Here is a 20,203-nt window from a genome sequence, read left to right on the forward strand (position 1 = left end):
ATGTTAAATATTTTAATAATCTGTCTGTCTGTCTGTCTGTCTCACATAGGTCACTCTCAACCCTAGCCCCTACGGAACCTCTCCCTCCGCTAAGTAGCTCCGAGATGAGGTCCCTCGTCGGTTCCTGCCGTTTGCGGTCGACATTGTCGCACATTTTCCACTTTACATGTTTCTTACCCCTTTCTGCACATCGTATCCAAAAAGCAAAGCATTTGCGCCACTCTCTCAGATGTTTTAAGTTCTAGCGGAACATAACAGCTTCCAACGAGTTGAAGAAAGTATTTAATTTGCCTCGGTTTTCATCCGGTTACATGTTTTTAAGACATTGCGCAAGAGTTGCGCCCGTAGAGATAACATTACTGATTACCCTACTGGTCAAATGTTGAATTGCATCTTCTAATGCAAAATATTATGGAACCGGATGAAAACCGAGACAAATTAAATACTTTCTTCAACTCGTTGGAAGCTGTTATGTTCCGCTAGAACTTAAAACATCTGAGAGAGTGGCGCAAATGCTTTGCTTTTTGGATACGATGTGCAGAAAGGGGTAAGAAACATGTAAAGTGGAAAATGTGCGATAATGTCGACCGCAAACGGCAGGAACCGACGAGGGACCTCATCTCGGAGCTACTTAGCGGAGGGAGAGGTTCCGTAGGGGCTATCTCAACCCAGATCCGGCACAAACATTAAATTCGTTCTACACTGCTATACCACAAACATGTTCTGCCCCACCAACAGACATCAAAAAGTGACTCATTCGTAATCGTTACCCTCCTTCAAAACCACCATAAAAGAGCTGGAGCACCTGTCTGCAATTTGTAACTGGTCCTAGAAATCAGACCTGAAGTGTGTGAGGGACCAGGTGAGCTGTGGCTTGCTGGTTGTTGCCGTACTACCGCTGGCTTCACCCACGAGATACATTTCGGCCTCTGACTCTCTCCGATTAACATTATAGGAGTACAGCAAAGTTAAACCTCTTAAAGGTCTAACAGAAAGACGTCTAACAAACTGTAGTTCAGTTGCTGTCCACAGAGTAGACATTTTGGACAAAGTAAGGCAAGCTTTTCCCCTCTCTTCAGTTGCCTAACAACCAACTATCCAATCACACAACATGTTTGGATAGACAGAGGGTAGGTAGGGTCATAGATATGGTAGGGTCTTCTCAAAGGTCTTCGTTGTCGCCCTCGTGTGGTAAGTAATGGAAATGTGCGCGACGCGAGCCAACATCACGGTCAGTTTTGTATCTCCGCCAGGCCGACGTGGGAGCGCGCAGAGGCCGTTTAAAGCGATATCGCGCTGTTTAAGCCTGCCCTGTCTACAGCTGCTTTATCTTTGTCAAACAATCAGGTATAGTATAGTCTAGTAGGGGAGAGGATCCCAGTGCACCCGAGTGGCATTCTTTTGTAAACCTATAGGACCATGCTGGTGTCTTAAAGAGATATTTCACTTTCAAACATGTTTGGGTGTCATTTTAACGTCTACTCAGGCTTTTGTGAACACAACAGACAGTTTTCAAGTTGCTTGATCCAGTATTTTGATAATTGATATTCATTTTATCAGACACTGTATGCCCCCTTCCAAACCCATTGTAACTTCAAACTCCATTTTAACCATGATAGATTAATTGAAAACACCTGTCCTTGGTTCTGGTGAGAATATTGTGCTTCTAATAGGTGAGGGTGTTTTTTCAATTACTTTTTCATTTATGTTCATTTTTTTTATTTTCATTAAAAACTAAAATAGATAAATAGTAACAATACAAATGTATTATCTATCTAAATAGTGAATCAAGAAACTTAAAAACTGTCCGGGTGCACACAAAAGCCTGAGTAGACAAAATGACCCAAAACATGTTTGAAAGTGAAATATCCCTTTAAGATTTCTTCTTGTTGCCCAGGTCAACTAATGTCCCATGGGGTTCATTTTAACCCTTTCTTACACCTATCCCGTACAATAAAATGCCACTCGGTTGCACTGGGACCCTCTGCCCTATCTATTGTGGTGATTTTTACAGCTTGGTAAAGCTGTCATAAACAGATGCTGCAACTAGTCGCCGGGCCGGACCATCTTAATCCGACCCGTCAAGTCCTCAAAGAAAAACAAAATGACCCCCCCCCCCCCGAAGAAATGTACATTCTAAAAGGCTGCCGTATATTAATGGATTTGAGAAAAATGTATTTAACTCGACTCCAATTAATAGTAATTAATATTTACCATTTGAGTAGGCCTACTATACCTACCTTCATTGACAGTCAACCTTGAGTCCATATTTATAACATAATGCAATGTGTTTGATCAGTGACCTATGGAGTGGTGCATATCAGACAAGATAAGATACTGTATCAATTTACAGGCTCATTTAAAAGTTGATACGGCATTGACGTGGATTATTTTATGCAAGTAATATTTTTATTGTAAGGCCAAAGTACACCAGAGTGATACAGTACAGCTGTAAAAAAAAATCAGTTACAGTTTTGTAACTTTTATAACTTCCGAAAGCAAGTACCTGTATTGTAAAGTAGTCATGTCTACCAAATTCATGCAGTTTAAACATAATTCAGCACTATGTGTTTCAAGGTTTGAAATCAATTGTACAATGTGTGGACTTCACTCACTTTATCAAAGTCAGTATGGCGCCCTGGAAATAAATCTTGCCCACCCCTGCCCTAGGGTGACCACCTCCAAACAGGCCCATTGCGGGACAGGTGAACCCATTTTGCGGGACAATGCAGGACACATGGACACACACACACACACACATTTTTGGGGGTGTTAATTTCAATTATCATCAACATTGGCCATCACCTTCAGTTTAAAAGTGCTTTATTTATAAAACACATTAAAAAATGTTTTACTCATAAAAATAAATACAATTATTCGAGCTTTGGTAAGTTCTCACTATAAACCCCTTTGTTTCAGAGGACATAGACACTAATAACAAATATAGTATAAATACTACATAAGTATAAATTCCACTTAAATCATAGTCATATTCTTGTCATCTGGACTTTACCAACCAAGTGTACCCTAGTTATTAACAACAGCTTGAACAAATATCTATAATCCATAGGGTCGCTTGTAAAAAATCTATGGCTTTGATGCTATAGATTAGAAGTAGGCCTATTTGACAGTGCAGAAACACAATTGCCTTGATGCATGTATTAACATGCAATATAAAAACAATTATATAGGTTTTTCATATCTTTGATTCGCGGGACATTGAGCATCTTAATCCGGCCCACCAAGTCCTCTAAGAAAAACAAAATTACCCCCCCCCCCCAAATGTAGGTTCATTCTAAAAGGCTGCCGTATGTTAATGGTTTTGAGAAAAAAAAGTATTTAACTCGACACCAATTAATTGTAATTAATATGATCAGTGACCTATGGAGTGGTGTATCAGACAAGATAAGATACTGTATAAATTTATAGGCTCATTTAAAAGTTGATACGGCATTGATGTGGTGTTTTATGCAAGTAATCTTTTTATTGTAAGGCCAAAGTACACCAGAGTGATACAGGTCAGTACAGCTGTAAAAAAAAATGTTTTAACTGAACAATTTTCAGTTACAACATTTTGTAACTGAAAATTATTGTTGTGAAAGCAAGTACCTGTATTGTAAAGCAGTCTGGTATTTCTACCAAATTCATGCAGTTTTAACGTAATTCAGCACTATGTGTTTCAATTGTACAATGTGTGGCCCTTCACTATTGAAGTCAGTATGGCCCCCTGGAAATAAACCTTGCCACCCCTGCTGTACACTAGCCACACAATCCGTTTTCTCTGTATCTGTACTACAGCCTGAAAAAGTTTTCTTGTGTGAAAAGCCATGGTGACCCGATGTTACTCTCCTCCGTGTAGGTATATCAATGCAGCTATAGCAGTACTAGTGCTGCTAACGTGGCTAATGTTCGGCCCCTGAACCGGAAGAGACCTGATGCAAGTAGTAGAGGGGCGACATACTAAAGCCTATACAACTTGTGCTATAACCACGCCCCCCTTCTGTGGCCAACGCGGAAGTGCCTCTGCCTATAACAACTGTGGGCTATTTTTCTAGCCCGTATAGTTTTTGACCGCGACGGAGGCGCGCCGTCTCAAGCGAACTTGAGCCACGTGAGTTACCACCGAGCGAGCTAAAGCGAGCGAGTTGCCATGCCGAACTTTGCGAAGTTCGCTTGGGCCGACTCAGCGCCGTAACATAGTAAATCGTGTTTTGGTGAGAGCGTTTGCCCCAACTGCCACTCAAAGTGGCTACTGGCCAATCACAGTGTGTCCTTTCACAAGCGTACTGGCCAATCACAGCGCATCCTTGCACAAGTGGTATAGGTTTTGGGATGACGCGTTGCCGGGTCCTCACGAGTCCATACAGGTCCAACCACCTCAAATGGATCCGACCGAGACCCGTGACAATTGGAACTGATCCGACCCGTGCCCGAGGGACAAGTGAATATTTTGGCCCCGAACCGCCTCGGTTCTCGGTTCGGGTCTTCGGTTCCGGGCGGACCCGTGCTACCCTCTAGCAAGCAGGCCTATGAGACGCCACAGCCAGCCAGACACCAGCACACACACACACACACACACACACACACACACACACACACACCCACACACACACACACACACACACACACACACACACACACACACACACACACACACACACACACACACACACACACACACACACACACACAAATGGACATAGACACAGATGCACTTGTTTTCTTTATATTGGTAGCCAAACTGTAAATGACATTTCATGTCAGTCTTGTTTAACTGGTGGGACGCTATTTTAATAACGTCACACGCACGCCGCACGTGTACACCTATACTTAGCAGCAGGTCACACAATGGACCATTGATATGCATCCAGCCAGGGTCATTCCTATGTTAATTCACGCTGTTGACACTCTGCATATTTTGTACATTTTGGTAAAGGTGTGAAGAGGTGTGTGTGTATGCACGTGTGTATGCACGTGCACATCCGTGCATGTGCTCCTGCTCAGAAGACTGGCGGGACGCCGTGGTACAGCGTGCAATGAGCACTGCACCAATAGGCAATTAGCCTACTTACTATATGTTTTATATTGGTTTGTCTAATATGTTTAATGTGATTATTAAACAGTTGTTTAAAAGAAATACAAAAATAAATGATTTTAATGATCCTCTGCATTATTTTACCTGCTCAAACGTATTGTTCTAAATTACATTTTATAACTGGCTTCTGACTTTATTGGATCATTGGCTAAATTGGTTAATTCTACAAAAGCCTTAGATGTCCATCCATACAAATATTCTACTTTAAATGTAAATATGACACGAACATATAATAACACAATACAATAGGCCAATTAGACATCTATGCTCTCTTACAACTTTACAGGGAATATAATCCAAGAAAAAAAGTGATTGCAGCTCCTACCTGGTCACTGGAAAGTATTTTCTGCATCAGAATGGCTTGGTTTCATTCCTGAGTGTTATATTTCAAAGATTATAGCCCACCCAGTCCTTGGAATACCTGTATAGAGCCAATATAAGCCATGAAATTGCATTTTTCTAGCTGCAAAAAAAGTGATTGCATCTCCTATCTGCTGACTGGATGTCTGCCTTGAAACATAGCCCCACCAGACAATGTATGTATCCATTGAAATACCAATAAAGAGCAAATATAATCCATAAAATGAAACTTTTGAGCGGTTTTCCTCCTGCCAAAAACTGATTGCAGCTCCTACCTGGTCACTGGAAGGTATTTTCTCCATCAGAATGGCTAGGTTTCATCCTTGAGGTTTATATTTAATATATTCAGTGGTGGACAGTAACGGAGTAAATGTACTTGAGTACTTTAATTAAGTACATTTGAGTAATAGATTTTTGTAATACTTATTACTCTTACTTGAGTACATTTCCAAGAAAAATATTTGACTTTTACTCGAGTACATTTCTAGGAAGGTGGTAAAGTACTGAGTAGTTTTAGGTTGGCCGTTTCTTTGTTCTTCCCTAAAATGCAATTTTAGGGAAGGCCACACTTCTGCTCTCACACTAGCCGTATTTCTGGCTTCCCCCTCCGCTCACCTCTTTGTTACATCTTGTATGGGTGTATAGGAGTAAAAGTATTTAATTCTGGTTCCTCAGTCATTCCTATCCTACCCATCTAACCCCTGCTCATTTTGCTAGGATTGGATGGCTTAGGGTTGAGGACGACAGAGTACAGCAACTTGCTATGGGCCTGGTCTTCAAGATGCACCACAACATTGGGATCCCCCTGTATTTGTCAAAATACTTCCAAAATGTTAATGAAGTCCATGATCATAACACCAGAGGCAGCTCCACAAATCATGTTCAACCCAGATTTGGCTGAACTAAGGGAATGAACTCGTTCTCATGCTATTCATCAAAAATGTGGAATGCCCTACCAAAAGGAGTAAAGGAGTGTAAAACCCTACTCACTTTCAAAACTGCCCTAAAGATACACCTTCAGGGGGCTGCAATTCGAAAATGGCCCCTGTCTAAGTCTTAACCTACCCCCCCTACCCCCCCCCCTCCTTCATTTTCCTCTTTTGTATATATATATATATTTATTTTTTTTGGGCGGTGAAACCGCCCCTATAAGTGAGATTTGGAAAAATGTACAAATATCTTGGGCAGTGAAACCGGCCCTGAAAGTGAGGTTTGGAAATTTGTACAATTATCCTGCGCTGAGATTGGCCAATCACAATCTATTCAGGACTGTGATTGGCCAGTGTCACATGACACATGTGCATAGCCCTATATAAGCAACCATAACTTGAAAAAAACCATAAATTGTTTTTTTTCAAGTTATGGTTTTGTCCATCATAAAGAGTGTTTCAATAAATGTATTTATAGTTATTTAGTTATATAGTTATTTATTTTTGGGCGGTGAAACCGCCCCTATAAGTGAGATTTGGAAAAATGTACATTCTCCTGCGCTGTGATCTGGGCCCAGGAAATTAGTAGAATTATCCTGCGCTGTGATTGGCCAATCACAGTCTATTCAGGACTGTGATTTGCCAGTGTCACATGACACATGTGCATAGCCCTATATAAGCAACCATAACTTGAAAAAAACCAAATATTTGTTTTTTTCAAGTTATGGTTTCGTCCATCATAAAGAGTGTTTCAATAAATGTATTTATCTTTTGTACATGATTGGTTGACTCCATTCAGTATTGTGATTAGCTAGCAAGACACCGCCCACTTCACACAGGGTGTGATTTTTTGTACATCATTGGTTGACTCCATTCAGTATTGTGGTTAGCTAGGAAGACACCGCCCACTTCACACAGGGTGTGATTTTTGGGCGGTGAAACCGCCCCTATAAGTGAGATTTGGAAAAATGTACTAACTCCTGCGCTGTGATCTGGGCCCAGGAAATTAGTAGAATTATCCTGCGCTGTGATTGGCCAATCACAGTCTATTCAGGACTGTGATTGGCCAGTGTCACATGACACATGTGCATAGCCCTATATAAGAAAGCATAACTTGAAAAAACCAAATATTTGTTTTTTTCAAGTTATGGTTTCGTCCATCATAAAGAGTGTTTCAATAAATGTATTTATCTTTTGTACATGATTGATCGACTCCATTCAGTATTGTGATTAGCTAGCAAGACACCGCCCACTTCACACAGGGTGTGATTTTTTCTCTCTTCATACCAGTAACCTGAAAGCTGATTGTATGACATTCTGTATAGTAGTGTGCATATCCGTCTGCCTCTTATATGACATCATGATTTGTGTGCATGGGGTTCTCATCTTAAACAAGCTTAGTGCTTAATGAAAGTTCCAGTTTAGTAGACCTTGTATTGTGAATTTGTACTACCATGTACTGTTATGTACTGTCATGTACTATTCTCATGTCTTACTAAATAAACTACATCAATCAATGTTTCATAGGTGTTTCTGCCGGCTTTGTATAACATAGTGGTTCTACAAGCAAGATGTGCTTGCAGTGCATGCAGTGCAGGTGGTTTTAGAGCAGGCTTGTCAAACTCATTTTGGAGTCTGGGCCGCAATGGTCAAAAAGTGACTTGATGTGGGCACGCAGACACTCTTGTTTCAGAGAAGTAACTCTCTAAATTTTAGAGAGTTACTTCTCTGAAACAAGAGTTACAAGATCCTATAAATTCATTGTGGAAACATTACAGCAATTCATTGATATAAAAATTAAGAAATGTACTTAATTTAACTTTTACTTGTACTTTTTTTTTCAATATTTAAAAGCAATGACCTTTTTACTCTTAGGCTACTTGAGAAACATTTTGACTGAGCTTTTACTTGTAGTGGAGTAAATTTTATCAGGAGTATCTTACTCAAGTACATGGGGTTGAGTACTTCATCCACCTCCGAATATATTTCATAGATGCCATAAAAAGCATGCAGTTTTCCTCCTGCCAAAAAGTGATTGCAGCTCCTACCTGGTAACTGAAAGCTTGTTTCTGCCTCAAAATGACTTGATTTCATTCTTGGGGGAGATATTTCTTGGTCTTATTGGTCTATAATATTTGAAATTTTTAACCCCAAACATTAGCCCAATCAGATCATTTTATCAGAGGACATACCTGTAAAAGGCCATATGCCATAAAAAGCAGATTTAACCTTGCCAAAAGTGACTGCAGCTCCTATACCTGGTCACTGGAACTATTTTCTGCATCAGAATGGCTTTGTTTCTTTCTTGAGGGTATATTTCAAACATTATAGCCAAATCAGAACAATACACCAGTGGACTTACAGTACTTACTCTTGCCAAAAAGTTATTGCAGCTCCTACCTGGTAACTGAAAGCTTGTTTCTGCTTCAAAATAACTTGATTTCATTTTTTAGGGTTATATTGCAAATATTATAGACTGTTCTATTGTAGAATGATTATGACTGACCATTATCTAATTGACCCAGACACATACAGTAGCCTACATGTGTTCACTCTCATCTGCGTAAGCACATACTGATACACTTGACGCCATGACAATCAAGTACTTTTTGTTTTTGTCCGTGTCTCATATCTTAAGGTCACGTCATGTGTCCAATACTGTATATCTCTGTCCAAAAAATTTACCTTTCAGGAAGAAAAAAAAAACATGTTTTTAGAACAGTTGGTATGGTGACTTTATACATTGTCAGACACTTGAATGGGTCCTTATATTATCATCACTTTACCCAATTACAGCTCAAGTGGAGTTAGGAGGTTTTTGACCCTTCATGTGGAGATATAGGTTTTCTTTTCTCCGTATGACCATATATAAAAGGCCATGGCATAAAAAGCATTTTCTATAACTCCTGCCAAAAGTGACTGCAGCTCCTACCTGGTAACTGGCAGTATTTTCAGCATCAGAATGGCTTCATTTCATTCTTGAGGGTTCTATTTTAGACATTCAGTCAATCAGAACAATACACCTGTGGACTTACCTCTAAAACACCATATGAGCCATAATATGTATTATTACTCTTGCCAAAAAGTGGTCGTAGTTCTACCTGCTACCTGAAAGCTTGTTTCTGCCTCAAAATGACTTGATTTCATTCTTGGCGGTTATATTTCAAACATTATAGCCCTAGGAGACCAATATACAAATGGCCATATGCCATAAAAAGTTCCTCGCCAAAAAGTGATTGCAGCTCCTTCCTGGTCACTGGAAGGTATTTTCTGCATCATAATGGCTTGGTTTCATTCTTGAGGGTTATAATTCAAACATTATAGCCCAATCGGACCAAGAAATATCACCCTCAAGAATTAAATCAAGTCATTTTGAGGCAGAAACAAGCTTTCAGTTACCAGGTATACCGCTGCAATAACTTTTTGGCCAGAGTAATAATACATATTATGGCCCACATGGTCTTTTCGAGGCATGTCCGCTGGTATATTGTTCTGATGGGCTTTGGGTTTGAAATATAAGATTCATTCTTGATTCAAGAAACCAAGCCATTCTGATGCAGAAAATACCTACCAGTGACCAGGTAGGAGCTACAATCACATCTGGGCTTAGAATTAACCAATATAGCCAAAAGTCAGCAGCCACCTGTGTCGTATATTATCTCCGTGGAAGAGAGTCTTGAGTCAGAGTTGAAGACAGAGGCGTCAATTGGGTATGGCAGGCTATGGCAGCTGCCATACCCTGGCTCCAGGGGGGAAAATAAATAAATATATATTATAATTTTTTTTAATTTGTTTTAATAAAAAATAAATCCATGAATGTCTCTGCCTATCTGCGTTGATTATTCTGTTATTAAATTTCAGTAAAATAACTACCAATGCAAAATGATTGCTTTCACAGGGTATTTCATTCTTCACAACTGCTTGTATCTTCCCTATTCTCCCCTATCTTGTCAAATGGTATATTCCCAGGCCCAGCCTGGGAATCCCAGGTTCAACACAGGTGCAATGCATTATTGTTAATTAGCAAGCAGCAGAGGTGCGTTTTTTCAATAGCAGACAGGCTGTTTTATTTACTTGTGAACAGTGAGTTAAAATGAAAAGGAAGCAGACCTCTCTGCGTGCATTTTTTGGTAAAAAGACTGACACAGCAACCCCCGCAGCAGACAAGCCGTGCGGCCGAAAAAGGGCCCCCCCAAAAAGGGGCCCCCAAATTTGTTTCCGTGCGGCCGAAAAAGGGGCCGCGCGGCTTGGCCGCGCGCCCCAGATAGTTAACCCTACAATACCCTAGCTTTTACTGAACTGACGCCACTGGTTGAAGATACTTTGTAAGTCTTTATTTGCAAGACAGCGATTACAGCAAGGACAAAGCGACATTAAATTGTCGCTTTGTGTGTGAGCAGTAGACAGACTGGCAACTTCTCAAGAAAGGAACTAGGATAATTGATATGATAATGAACTTAGAGATAACAATGATCTGGCCAAAAGGGTTCTTTCAACCCCCTATTTTTACTGTTCTACTGTAAACACTCAACTTTGAATAACAGGTGAAGAAGGCCCAGGGTGCCCCTCCAAACAATGGATCAAAAGGTTTCTAAGGTGGCAAAGAATGAAAGGCCAACAGATCTACAGAAACATATGGGAGAATAGCATTTGAATGTCTTCGCAAAACAAACGTGGTAACTTTATACTAAAATCAGTGATCCAAAACACAATACTTAATAGAGGAGATATGGGTCAAATATTCCACACCTTGTCAGCCACTACCAATTGGAAATGTATATTTAGAACATTACGTTTGGAATTGGAACACTACAAAAGATGCGTAAGCTATTAAATATGGGGGCACGGTGGCGCAGTCGGTAGCGCTGTCGCCTCACAGCTCCTGGGTTCGATTCCCGCCGGGGACGCTGTGGGTGCTGGGGGCGTGTCTTCTCCTCCGCGTCATCAGCGCCCATACCCTAGGTGGGGTTGGCGAATGGGCCTACTCTGTGTGGAGTTTGCATGTTCTCCCCGTGTCTCCTAGGGTAGTTAATACCCTCACAAAAACATGTAGTAATCCTGGTCGCTATACCGCCTCCCCCATGACAGCCGGGGCGCCTGATGGAGGGGAAGGGAACTGGTTGGAATAACGTGTTCCTTCCACGCGCTACGTCCTACCAGGGAAACTCCCCCCTGTCAGGTGACAAGAAGGTCAGTTGGCTCTCATGCATTGAAGGAAGCATGAGCTCGACCCTGGCCTCCCTCGGCTGTGGGGGACTGGTGTAGCGCGGGTGTAGGGCTGGTGTAGCGCCCAGGATCACTTAGGAAATTGGCACCGGGTGAAAAAAATGGGTTACAAAAATCGCGGGATAACATTTTAAAGTAAGAAAATATATATATTTAAACTGGTAAAAATGGCTATTTATAATCTAGGCTAGAGCAGATACAATTATGCAGAGTTCTGAGGATCATTAAAAAAACATTTATTTTAAACAAATGTTTATTAATCACATTAAACAAGAATATTAGACAAACCAAACATATAAACATATAGTAACTGCCTATATGATCACGTAAATATCATACCTAATTGTCTCTTTGTGGCATTAACTGTTCTGAATATGGTTAATGGTTAGTCCCTGTTATGAATAGGCTAGTGAGTCCACGGCCATAATGACACAATGGCTGTGGGTACATGGACCATCATGTATTCATTCAGAATGAATTCATTCCGAATGAACTCATTCCGAATAGAGGAATCTGATACACTCACCTGTTTACATGGGACCTGAATAAAAGTATTCCTCGTTTACATGACCCAAAGCATTCATTCGGAATATAACTTTGGACATGCGCAAAGTGGTTCCCGCCTACGCCCGGGCATGGACCAGGGGCCACTACCCAGAGCAGAGCTTCCCCTGGTGGGCATGGGGAGGAGGCAATAGCCCCCTTGTGCCTCCGCGGCGGAGGTCTGTTGGTCGTCTGTTGGTCGTAGGCAGGCCGGGAAGCAACGCCCCGACTCCTGACCAGGCAGCGTTGTATGCGGTGCAAGCCTGTGTTCCTTTGTTATCGCCGTTTTAATGCAAAATTAGCAGATCTACAAGTTCAGACCAGTTTCTTTTTTTGTATTGGTACCAGACACGGTAAAACTTAGGCTAGCCTATACTATTTGTCACATTTCTCATGTAGGTACGATGACGTCATCGCGCATTCGCACATGGTCATAATAATAAATAATAATAGGCCTACATAAACACCCGACCGCTCATGGTCATTATAATAATAAATGAGAGAGAGAGAGAGCAACACTTACAGTCTATGAAACAAGGCACGCTCATTTATGGCTAAAGTACAAAAGTATTGGCATCAAAATACACTTAAAGTAGAAAGTATAGGCTACTCATTATGCCAAATGTCACGTTTTTCTTGTATTATTATGAAAAGGCTTTGAAACATGCTGTAACTCATTCACTGTGACGAAACCCCTCTTTCTGCGCCGTGCGCCGAGTAGCGCACACGGGTTGTATGCGGGGTCTGTCGTCCTAAAACACAATCGCCCCGGGTGAAAATCCAGCGACCATGGAGCGGCCGCGTATGGCCCGCTCAAAAGGTGCATGGGGCGGGGTGTTTTGGGACGACCGTTCCAGCTGCCCATGGAATGAATTGATGAAGTAAAACTCAAACGTTTTCGCTGCAGCTGCGCCCTAATAATGTTGTTTTCATTTATTTTTGTTCACGTATGCTATTAAAATAATGCAGCTATTGCAGTATTGGGCCTTAACATGTGATTAAAAATGTATATGTATTTGGCCCCTCATATATAAAATAAATGTAAAATCTGATTTCAAATTGAAGCTTGCAGCTGATCAATGCGTTTCTGCGTTTACGTGTGGACAGGGATTTTTTTTTAAATCTTTGTCATGTGGCCAGGGATTCTTTTTAAAAACTGAGGACTAAAATACCTGTTTAGAAAAATATCCATATAAGTGTAGCCGGCCAGCAATCCTCGGAGCGTCCGTTCTCCTCGACAAGTCTGGGCTTAACCATGACAGGCTTATTAAATGACGCTATAGAATAGAATCATTCATTTTATCCCGCAGGAGTGAGCGCTTCTCAGCACCAACCGTGGCCGAATTAGAGATTTAATAGGTCATTTTTGGACAATTCTGACAGCACTACTAAGCACGGACATGCGCAAAGGAATGCATGTATTCCAAACAGAGAGGAGCGTTCGGAATAAGGTGTTTACATGGTCAATTCCGGTTGGTATATACCGATTCAAATGGTCTATACCACCCCTCCTAACCCGAATGAAAATTCATTCGGGTCAGACTGGAATGGAATATTCTATTCCAATTGAGGTGTTTACATGAGCAAATCTATTCTGAATGAATTCATCCATTCATTCATTCCGAATAGAAGTGTATTCATTCCGAATGAAACTGTCCATGTACCCGCAGCCAATGTAGGCTACTTGATAACCTTTCAGTTGAGATTAGATTAGGACAACAACATCTTGTTGTTGTCCTAATACATCATTCATTATTGTTACGAGATGCATCTGTTAGATTCCTACAGTAAGGTCATCCTTATTCTTATCCTATTGCGTTCTGTTCATTCTATGTCGCATATCTTCTGGTCATCGTGTCCAACACTATGTATTCCCTATTCACTTTTTAAATCTGCTCTGAGGAAGGCTGAGGCCGAAACTCGCCAAGCATTCCCAATAAATAAGATTGTTTAACTGAGCCAGTCTTGCATCCTTTATTTTGGAGTGCCGCTTTTTCCACTTCGGTGTTTTTTGAATGAGGTTATATTTATAGCTGAGCACCCACTGCCTAAACAAAAAGGCATCCAGAGGAAGCGCACCTGCTTTCTTTCTTACTATGTATTCCCTGTGTGTGTAATAGGCTACACTTTGTGAACCTGTCGCATGATCTACTGCCTTTTGTCATCTTGTTCTCCCGGCCCACCGCTTTACCACAGAGGATTTTCTTCAACTGAGTTTTCACACACCACCGAGTAGGCCTACTGCTATAGGACCACACCGAGGGCCTCCTAAATTCACAACAGTCCTTCTAAAAGAAAGTGCACTTGAGAAAAACACAAGCCTCTTGGTTCATTACTCCAGTGTGCATGTTATAACTGTTCTGATGCTTCTGGTGAAATGGAAAAAGACCAGAAAGGAAAGCATGTTTACCACCTGCAGGGCATAATGGCCAAGTCAGCTCACCATGGCAACAGCTGAGGGGAGAGTTGGTCCATGCAAAATATGCAAACCCACATCTGGTTCAGCACTGACATTCTTATATTAGTAAATAAGACGGTTCTAGCTCTAACATTTGGCACAATTTGCTGTTTTTCACAATCATTACAATAATAGTCTATCTATTGTTATAATATCTATCTATCCATGCCTCTTTCTCTGATTGAATTTGATGTGTAGAGCTGCCAACTTTATACTTTTTTAATAAACTGTTATTAAGACAGACATCACGCACCTCAGTCAGTCCTGAATAAAGTAGCCTAAATAAACCTGACATAAACACTATGGGTGGCCAGAAAGTGAAGCGTGGCAACAGACAGACAGGCAGACAGGCAGACAGGCAGACAGACAGACAGACAGACAGACAGACAGACAGACAGGCAGTGGACACTGGAGTCTGATTGGCTGAAAATGAAAGGTGCGTCAGCACAGCTGTCTATTTTATCGTGTCGTGTGTGACCAGCGGTGTGCAGATGATCTTCTGAACCCAGAGAGAACTGATCTCACCCAGTCAGAATGGGCTGGACGTCGGTCTTACCTTTGGTCCTACTGGGTCTTCTACGACCATCTGTGGGCCAATACCCACTCACCCAGGTAGGGAACACTTTCAGCCTGGCGCCCCTGGGCATTTATTTCATTATTGGTGAAACTGTTCAAGAATCTAAGAATAGTGAAATTGCAGATCTAGAAGTTCACAATGTAGGCTTGTAGATCCGCTGTGTGGTGTGACACAGTCTATTGATATCACCAAGACAAGTCGTGGAAACGGTTACTTAAAATGCAGCCACTGCTTATTTTAAATCAGCGCTTATTTGGGGAATAATAATAATATACCCTACTGCAGTTGGAGGACCCATATGTTCCGGCCGGGGAGCGATATATTATATGATATATTATATATGATATATTATTATAACTCTATGATAGATTATAACTATGCCGGGGAGAGGAGAGATTGATGTTGCAGTAATGTCGCACATTAACATTTCAAAGTTTGTGCAAACGGTGCTGTTATTGACGTGAGCGCGGCTATATTTTGTTTGATTGACATTGGGAGCTTGTGTTTTAGTTGAATAGGATTTGAGACAACCAGGCAGGTTTAATATATCCTTGGATCACAAGGCGGTCATCTGACTCATCCGTCTTGGATGATCTTCAAAATTAAGTTTGCACTTTCTCCCTTTTTGGTCCGTACATCTACATAAACTTTCAGATTTAAAATATAAAGTGCTTACTCAATGGCCACGGTTGTTACAATTTTGTACGGGTCCTCAGAAGTACCCGTATTTACCGTATTGTTCAATAAAAAGCATTTTAATCCGATTGGTGGCCATTTTTTCATAGAGTTATAAGTTATCAGAGTGCAATACACCTCCCAACCGATAGGGTCACGTGGAGAAAATACGGAGAAAATGGCCACCAATCGGATTGAAATGCTTTTTATTGAACAATACGGACTTGCTAATTGCTATAGTGTTGATTATGTCTTGTTTATTATAGTACATTATTATGTCTTTAAACGTTTTAATGAATTGAAAACACAGGACCACAATGGAAACAAACAAGCCCAAAGGGCTTTTTGTGTCATCCTTTTAACAATCATTGTAAACCGTAGCCTACCTCTGATCAGGATCTGTTTTGTAGTAGTCATGTCAGTAGCCTACTCTAGTTTAAATAACAGAGGGTTGAGCCAAAACCTTATTTATCCTTGTTTATTAATAGCCTTGAAATCTACTTAGCATGATTACCTTGACAATCACGTTTTTGTGTGTGCTTTTGATAGTTGCACTGGAATCCTGATAAAATAAATATTTACCCAACTGTATCCACACATTAGACATTGTTTCTTAATAGATTACATTCATGAGGGTGTTTTCATAAATAATGCTTGCTAAAAAGAAGGAAAATAGTCCACTCCCTCTTGAATGTCACATTCTCTTACATTTTGTTTCATCATCATAACAAAAAAGGTGCACGTACACCATGTTACGATTTAATCATCTGAACAAACTGACAGTTGACTATAAGTCAACAAGATGTTGAATACAACAATCAATAGTGTAAACAGATCTGTTACTCTACCAAATTATTGTTAAGTGGAAGAGGGTAAATGTGCAAAATGAACCTGCATCAAATATATTACATGAGTTGACTAAAAGCCTTCAATAAAGATGATTGACTAATCTAGTGGGCAGAAGTCAGCTTTAAACCACAGCTTTCTGTTAGAAAGTCGCGCTGTCAGAGATGCTGAAATCATGGATGCAAGAGACACTTGTGGGATAAAAAAATCTTCATCTGCATCATTTTGGATGCCAGTGTTACGTTATGTGTTTATTGTCAATTTGGTGTTTAGGCTACCTAACAAAATCACAAAAGGCTTCAGCAGCCTCCATGAACAAAATACTACACTGAGAAGTTATTGATCACTGTGTTGGCTGTTGGCCAGATGAAACAATAATAAGCCCTTCTGACTTGTGTTTTTCTATCCACAGGTGTGTGACTCATCCACAGATGGCACAATTTACAGTTACGGTGCCAGAACCTTGAACGGGAGTCGCACGGTCTCTTTCAGCGAGTATGCAGGAAAAACCGTCCTCTTTGTCAACGTAGCCACGTACTGAGGTCTAACCTTCCAGTACTTGGGTAAATACTGACACTATAAGCTGTATTACTGTGCATTTAACAGTGGTGTAAATCTCAGTGTATCCTTGGGGCAGGTTACCTGAATAACATGAATTGTACTTTCTTTTTTCAGAGTTGAATGCACTACATGAGGAGATGAAGCCTTATGGTTTCACCATTCTGGGTATTCCCTGCAATCAATTTGGGAAACAAGAACCAGCGAGTAATCATGAAATCCCAGCATTATTAAAGTGAGAAAAACTATTTTTTATTCTTCTTCCCAGTTCAGCTTCTTCAACCAAATGCGTAAAAACAGAGAAAACATGACAATAAGGCCAAAGTCACAACTAAACATGTATCTGCATTTCTTTTAATCAGATTGTGTTACACTTGATCCTGCATAGCAGGATGTAAGGAAAGAAACTGCAATTTGGGTAAATCCCACATCAATCAACAAAGCTTCATTTATTCTGGCTAAGCATCCTTGGGGGAGTGGGATCACTTTCACTCTTATGTACATAGAATCTATAATCTTAGATCCCGGTCAGTCTTCTCATATCCATAGCCAGGCTTATGTGATAGAGATTGAAGTTGTGTAACCTGTACTGAATATAGGGCAGCTGCCAGGCCAGGGCTCATGAATCACTGGCTGGTTGAAGTGCATGTCCACTGATAAGCTTATACCCCTTTCTGGATTCCAGGCATGTTAGACCCGGCAATGGATTTGTTCCAAACTTCCTGATGTTTCAGAAGGCTGATGTGAATGGAGCAAATGAACATGGACTTTACACATACCTAAAGGTAAGTTTATTTAAAAATGGTGAGCAAAATATGCAATTCAAAACATGATGAATATTATGATGATAAATAAGTATGGTGGGGTAAATTAATACATAATAACTAGCACATCTGCAGTGGTTGGAGGTGGTCTCCCTACTCTTCCATTGAGACATTTAGACACTAGTGTTGGGTAAGACACCTACTGGTTGACAATGTCAATACATTTATTTGAAGCAGACGCTGCACCGGATTGGACACCAGATGCGCGGCCATCTTTATTGTAGTTCAGACATCGTTAAACTGTATTTCTATGGTTGTAATAGGCTCTGTGCATGACTGTAGTTTCCTTTTCTAGAAGGTGGCATTCCCGTTTCGTGTTCCAGGACAGTTTCTCATAGCTTCATTTGATTGGCTCAGCAGCAGATTTGAACCTGAGACACATGTGAAGGTGTAGTTTGTTTCCAGTTCAAATCTGCTGCTGAGCCAATCAACTGAAGCTATGATAAACGGGGAAGGAAATGCCACCTTCTGGAAAAGGGAACTACAGTCATGCACAGAGCCTATTAGGCCTACCTCTCTTTGTTGGGAGAGGACAAAACATTTGACGGATTGCAGCTTTAAATCACAAATGGTTATTACATTATAACGATTATACACTTGCACTAGGTCACCTCGCCTCACTGTATTCAGCACAGGATACAGAGGTTCCACTATATTTATCCAGTAAACCGTACAGAAAACAAACATCACTTGATATTTAGTACAATAGAATGTAGAAATGTAGAATGTGTAGAAACTGATGCTTTAGTTTTAAAGGAGCACTTCAACCATTTGCAACCTCATCTATAATTAGTCCTCACTAATGCTCGGTACCATTTTTGTTTACTTGCTCTGCATCCCCGAGGTGGGCTGTGGACAGTTAAAAAACTTTACTCTAATGATATCATCAATGGTAATTTCAAACAAGATTTCAAACTTGAAAATGGGTGAAATGCTACTTTAACTGGGAAATGTTCGGCACCGTTACGCGTTGAGCTATGTGATTCATATCTTTTATCTTGCCTTCCAGAACTCCTGCCCACCTGTTGGAGACAGCTTTGGAAACCCCACCAATAGGCTGTTCTGGGACCCTCTGAGGGTTAATGACATCAAGTGGAACTTTGAGAAGTTCCTGGTTGGGCCTGACGGGAAGCCAGTGATGAGGTGGTTTTCCCGGGTCAATGTGTCTGAGGTCCGGGCCGACATTCGCAAATACTTCCAACTCAATGCTAAGCAGGTTGTTAATTAGGGCAATTAATCCACACTTAAATGGATGAGGTTTAAAATAAGCTTAAAGTAGTTCACCCAAAAAATTACTTATTTTCTATCAATTACACACCCCATGAAGCCTTGGATTCATGGAGATTTTTTTGTTTTTGTCGCATTCCTAAGCCAATAATTTGATGACCGGCAGAAAGATGCTAATGTTTCCGGTAGGAGACTCCGCCGGACATCAAATGTTTGGCTCAGGAATGCGACAAAAACAAAATCTCCCCAAATCAAGGCTTCATGCTGCGTGTAATTGATAGAAAATAAATACTTTTTGGGGTGAACTACTCCTTTAAGTCTTAAGCTTATTTTAAACATCCCTTCTGATGCAAAGTTGTAACATATTCATCTGATTCTGAAAACCCCTTTCTGTTCAATTAAGAGTAGAATATGATTGTGTAGATTTTAGGTATCAACACATAAAGCATTTGACTAACCATAAATGTTTAGAGCCACCACCTACCAGTGTGTAACGGGTCCTGGTACATGGAGTTGACGTGTTGAATGAAGAAGAGGCTTGAAAACAGTCATTCTGTGGTGCCTACTTCGGAGTCTGGGGTCCATGCCAGCTATTGAGTGCATTCAGGCTGCCATGCGATCTCAGCATCACGTCAGTCTCCCACACCCCAGGACCTGTTAGCCACAATAGCTTGGATGTTAACTACTTTCAATAAATCATGTGAAACAAGATGCTGTTGCGTGCCAACTTCTTCCCAGAAACATTGGGGCTGTGTACAAATACAAGGGCAATGACAACACAAGCAGACGCATGTCAGAACTCAGAGCGACTTGCAAAGTACAAGATCGGAGTAAATGGCATGAACTCTTGTCAACAAACAACAGGGTAATGTCATTTAGTGCTAC

At 40.8% G+C, this 20,203-nt stretch overlaps 1 protein-coding gene across 1 annotated transcript; it reads left to right on the forward strand.

The window, feature by feature from the left end:
• Positions 1 to 15,086: 15,086 nt before the first annotated feature.
• On the forward strand, positions 15,087 to 20,019 carry gpx3 (glutathione peroxidase 3). The gene is made up of 5 exons (XM_080416045.1): positions 15,087 to 15,223; positions 17,122 to 17,272; positions 17,385 to 17,502; positions 17,953 to 18,052; positions 19,101 to 20,019. The coding sequence occupies exons 1-5, from the start codon at positions 15,146 to 15,148 to the stop codon at positions 19,317 to 19,319; spliced, it is 666 nt and encodes a 221-aa protein (XP_080272171.1). The 5' UTR covers positions 15,087 to 15,145; the 3' UTR covers positions 19,320 to 20,019.
• The last annotated feature ends 184 nt before the right edge of the window (positions 20,020 to 20,203 follow it).

Source organism: Gymnoscopelus braueri, assembly GCF_963280865.1.
Source record: "Gymnoscopelus braueri genome assembly, chromosome: 20".
Classification (NCBI taxonomy): domain Eukaryota; kingdom Metazoa; phylum Chordata; class Actinopteri; order Myctophiformes; family Myctophidae; genus Gymnoscopelus; species Gymnoscopelus braueri.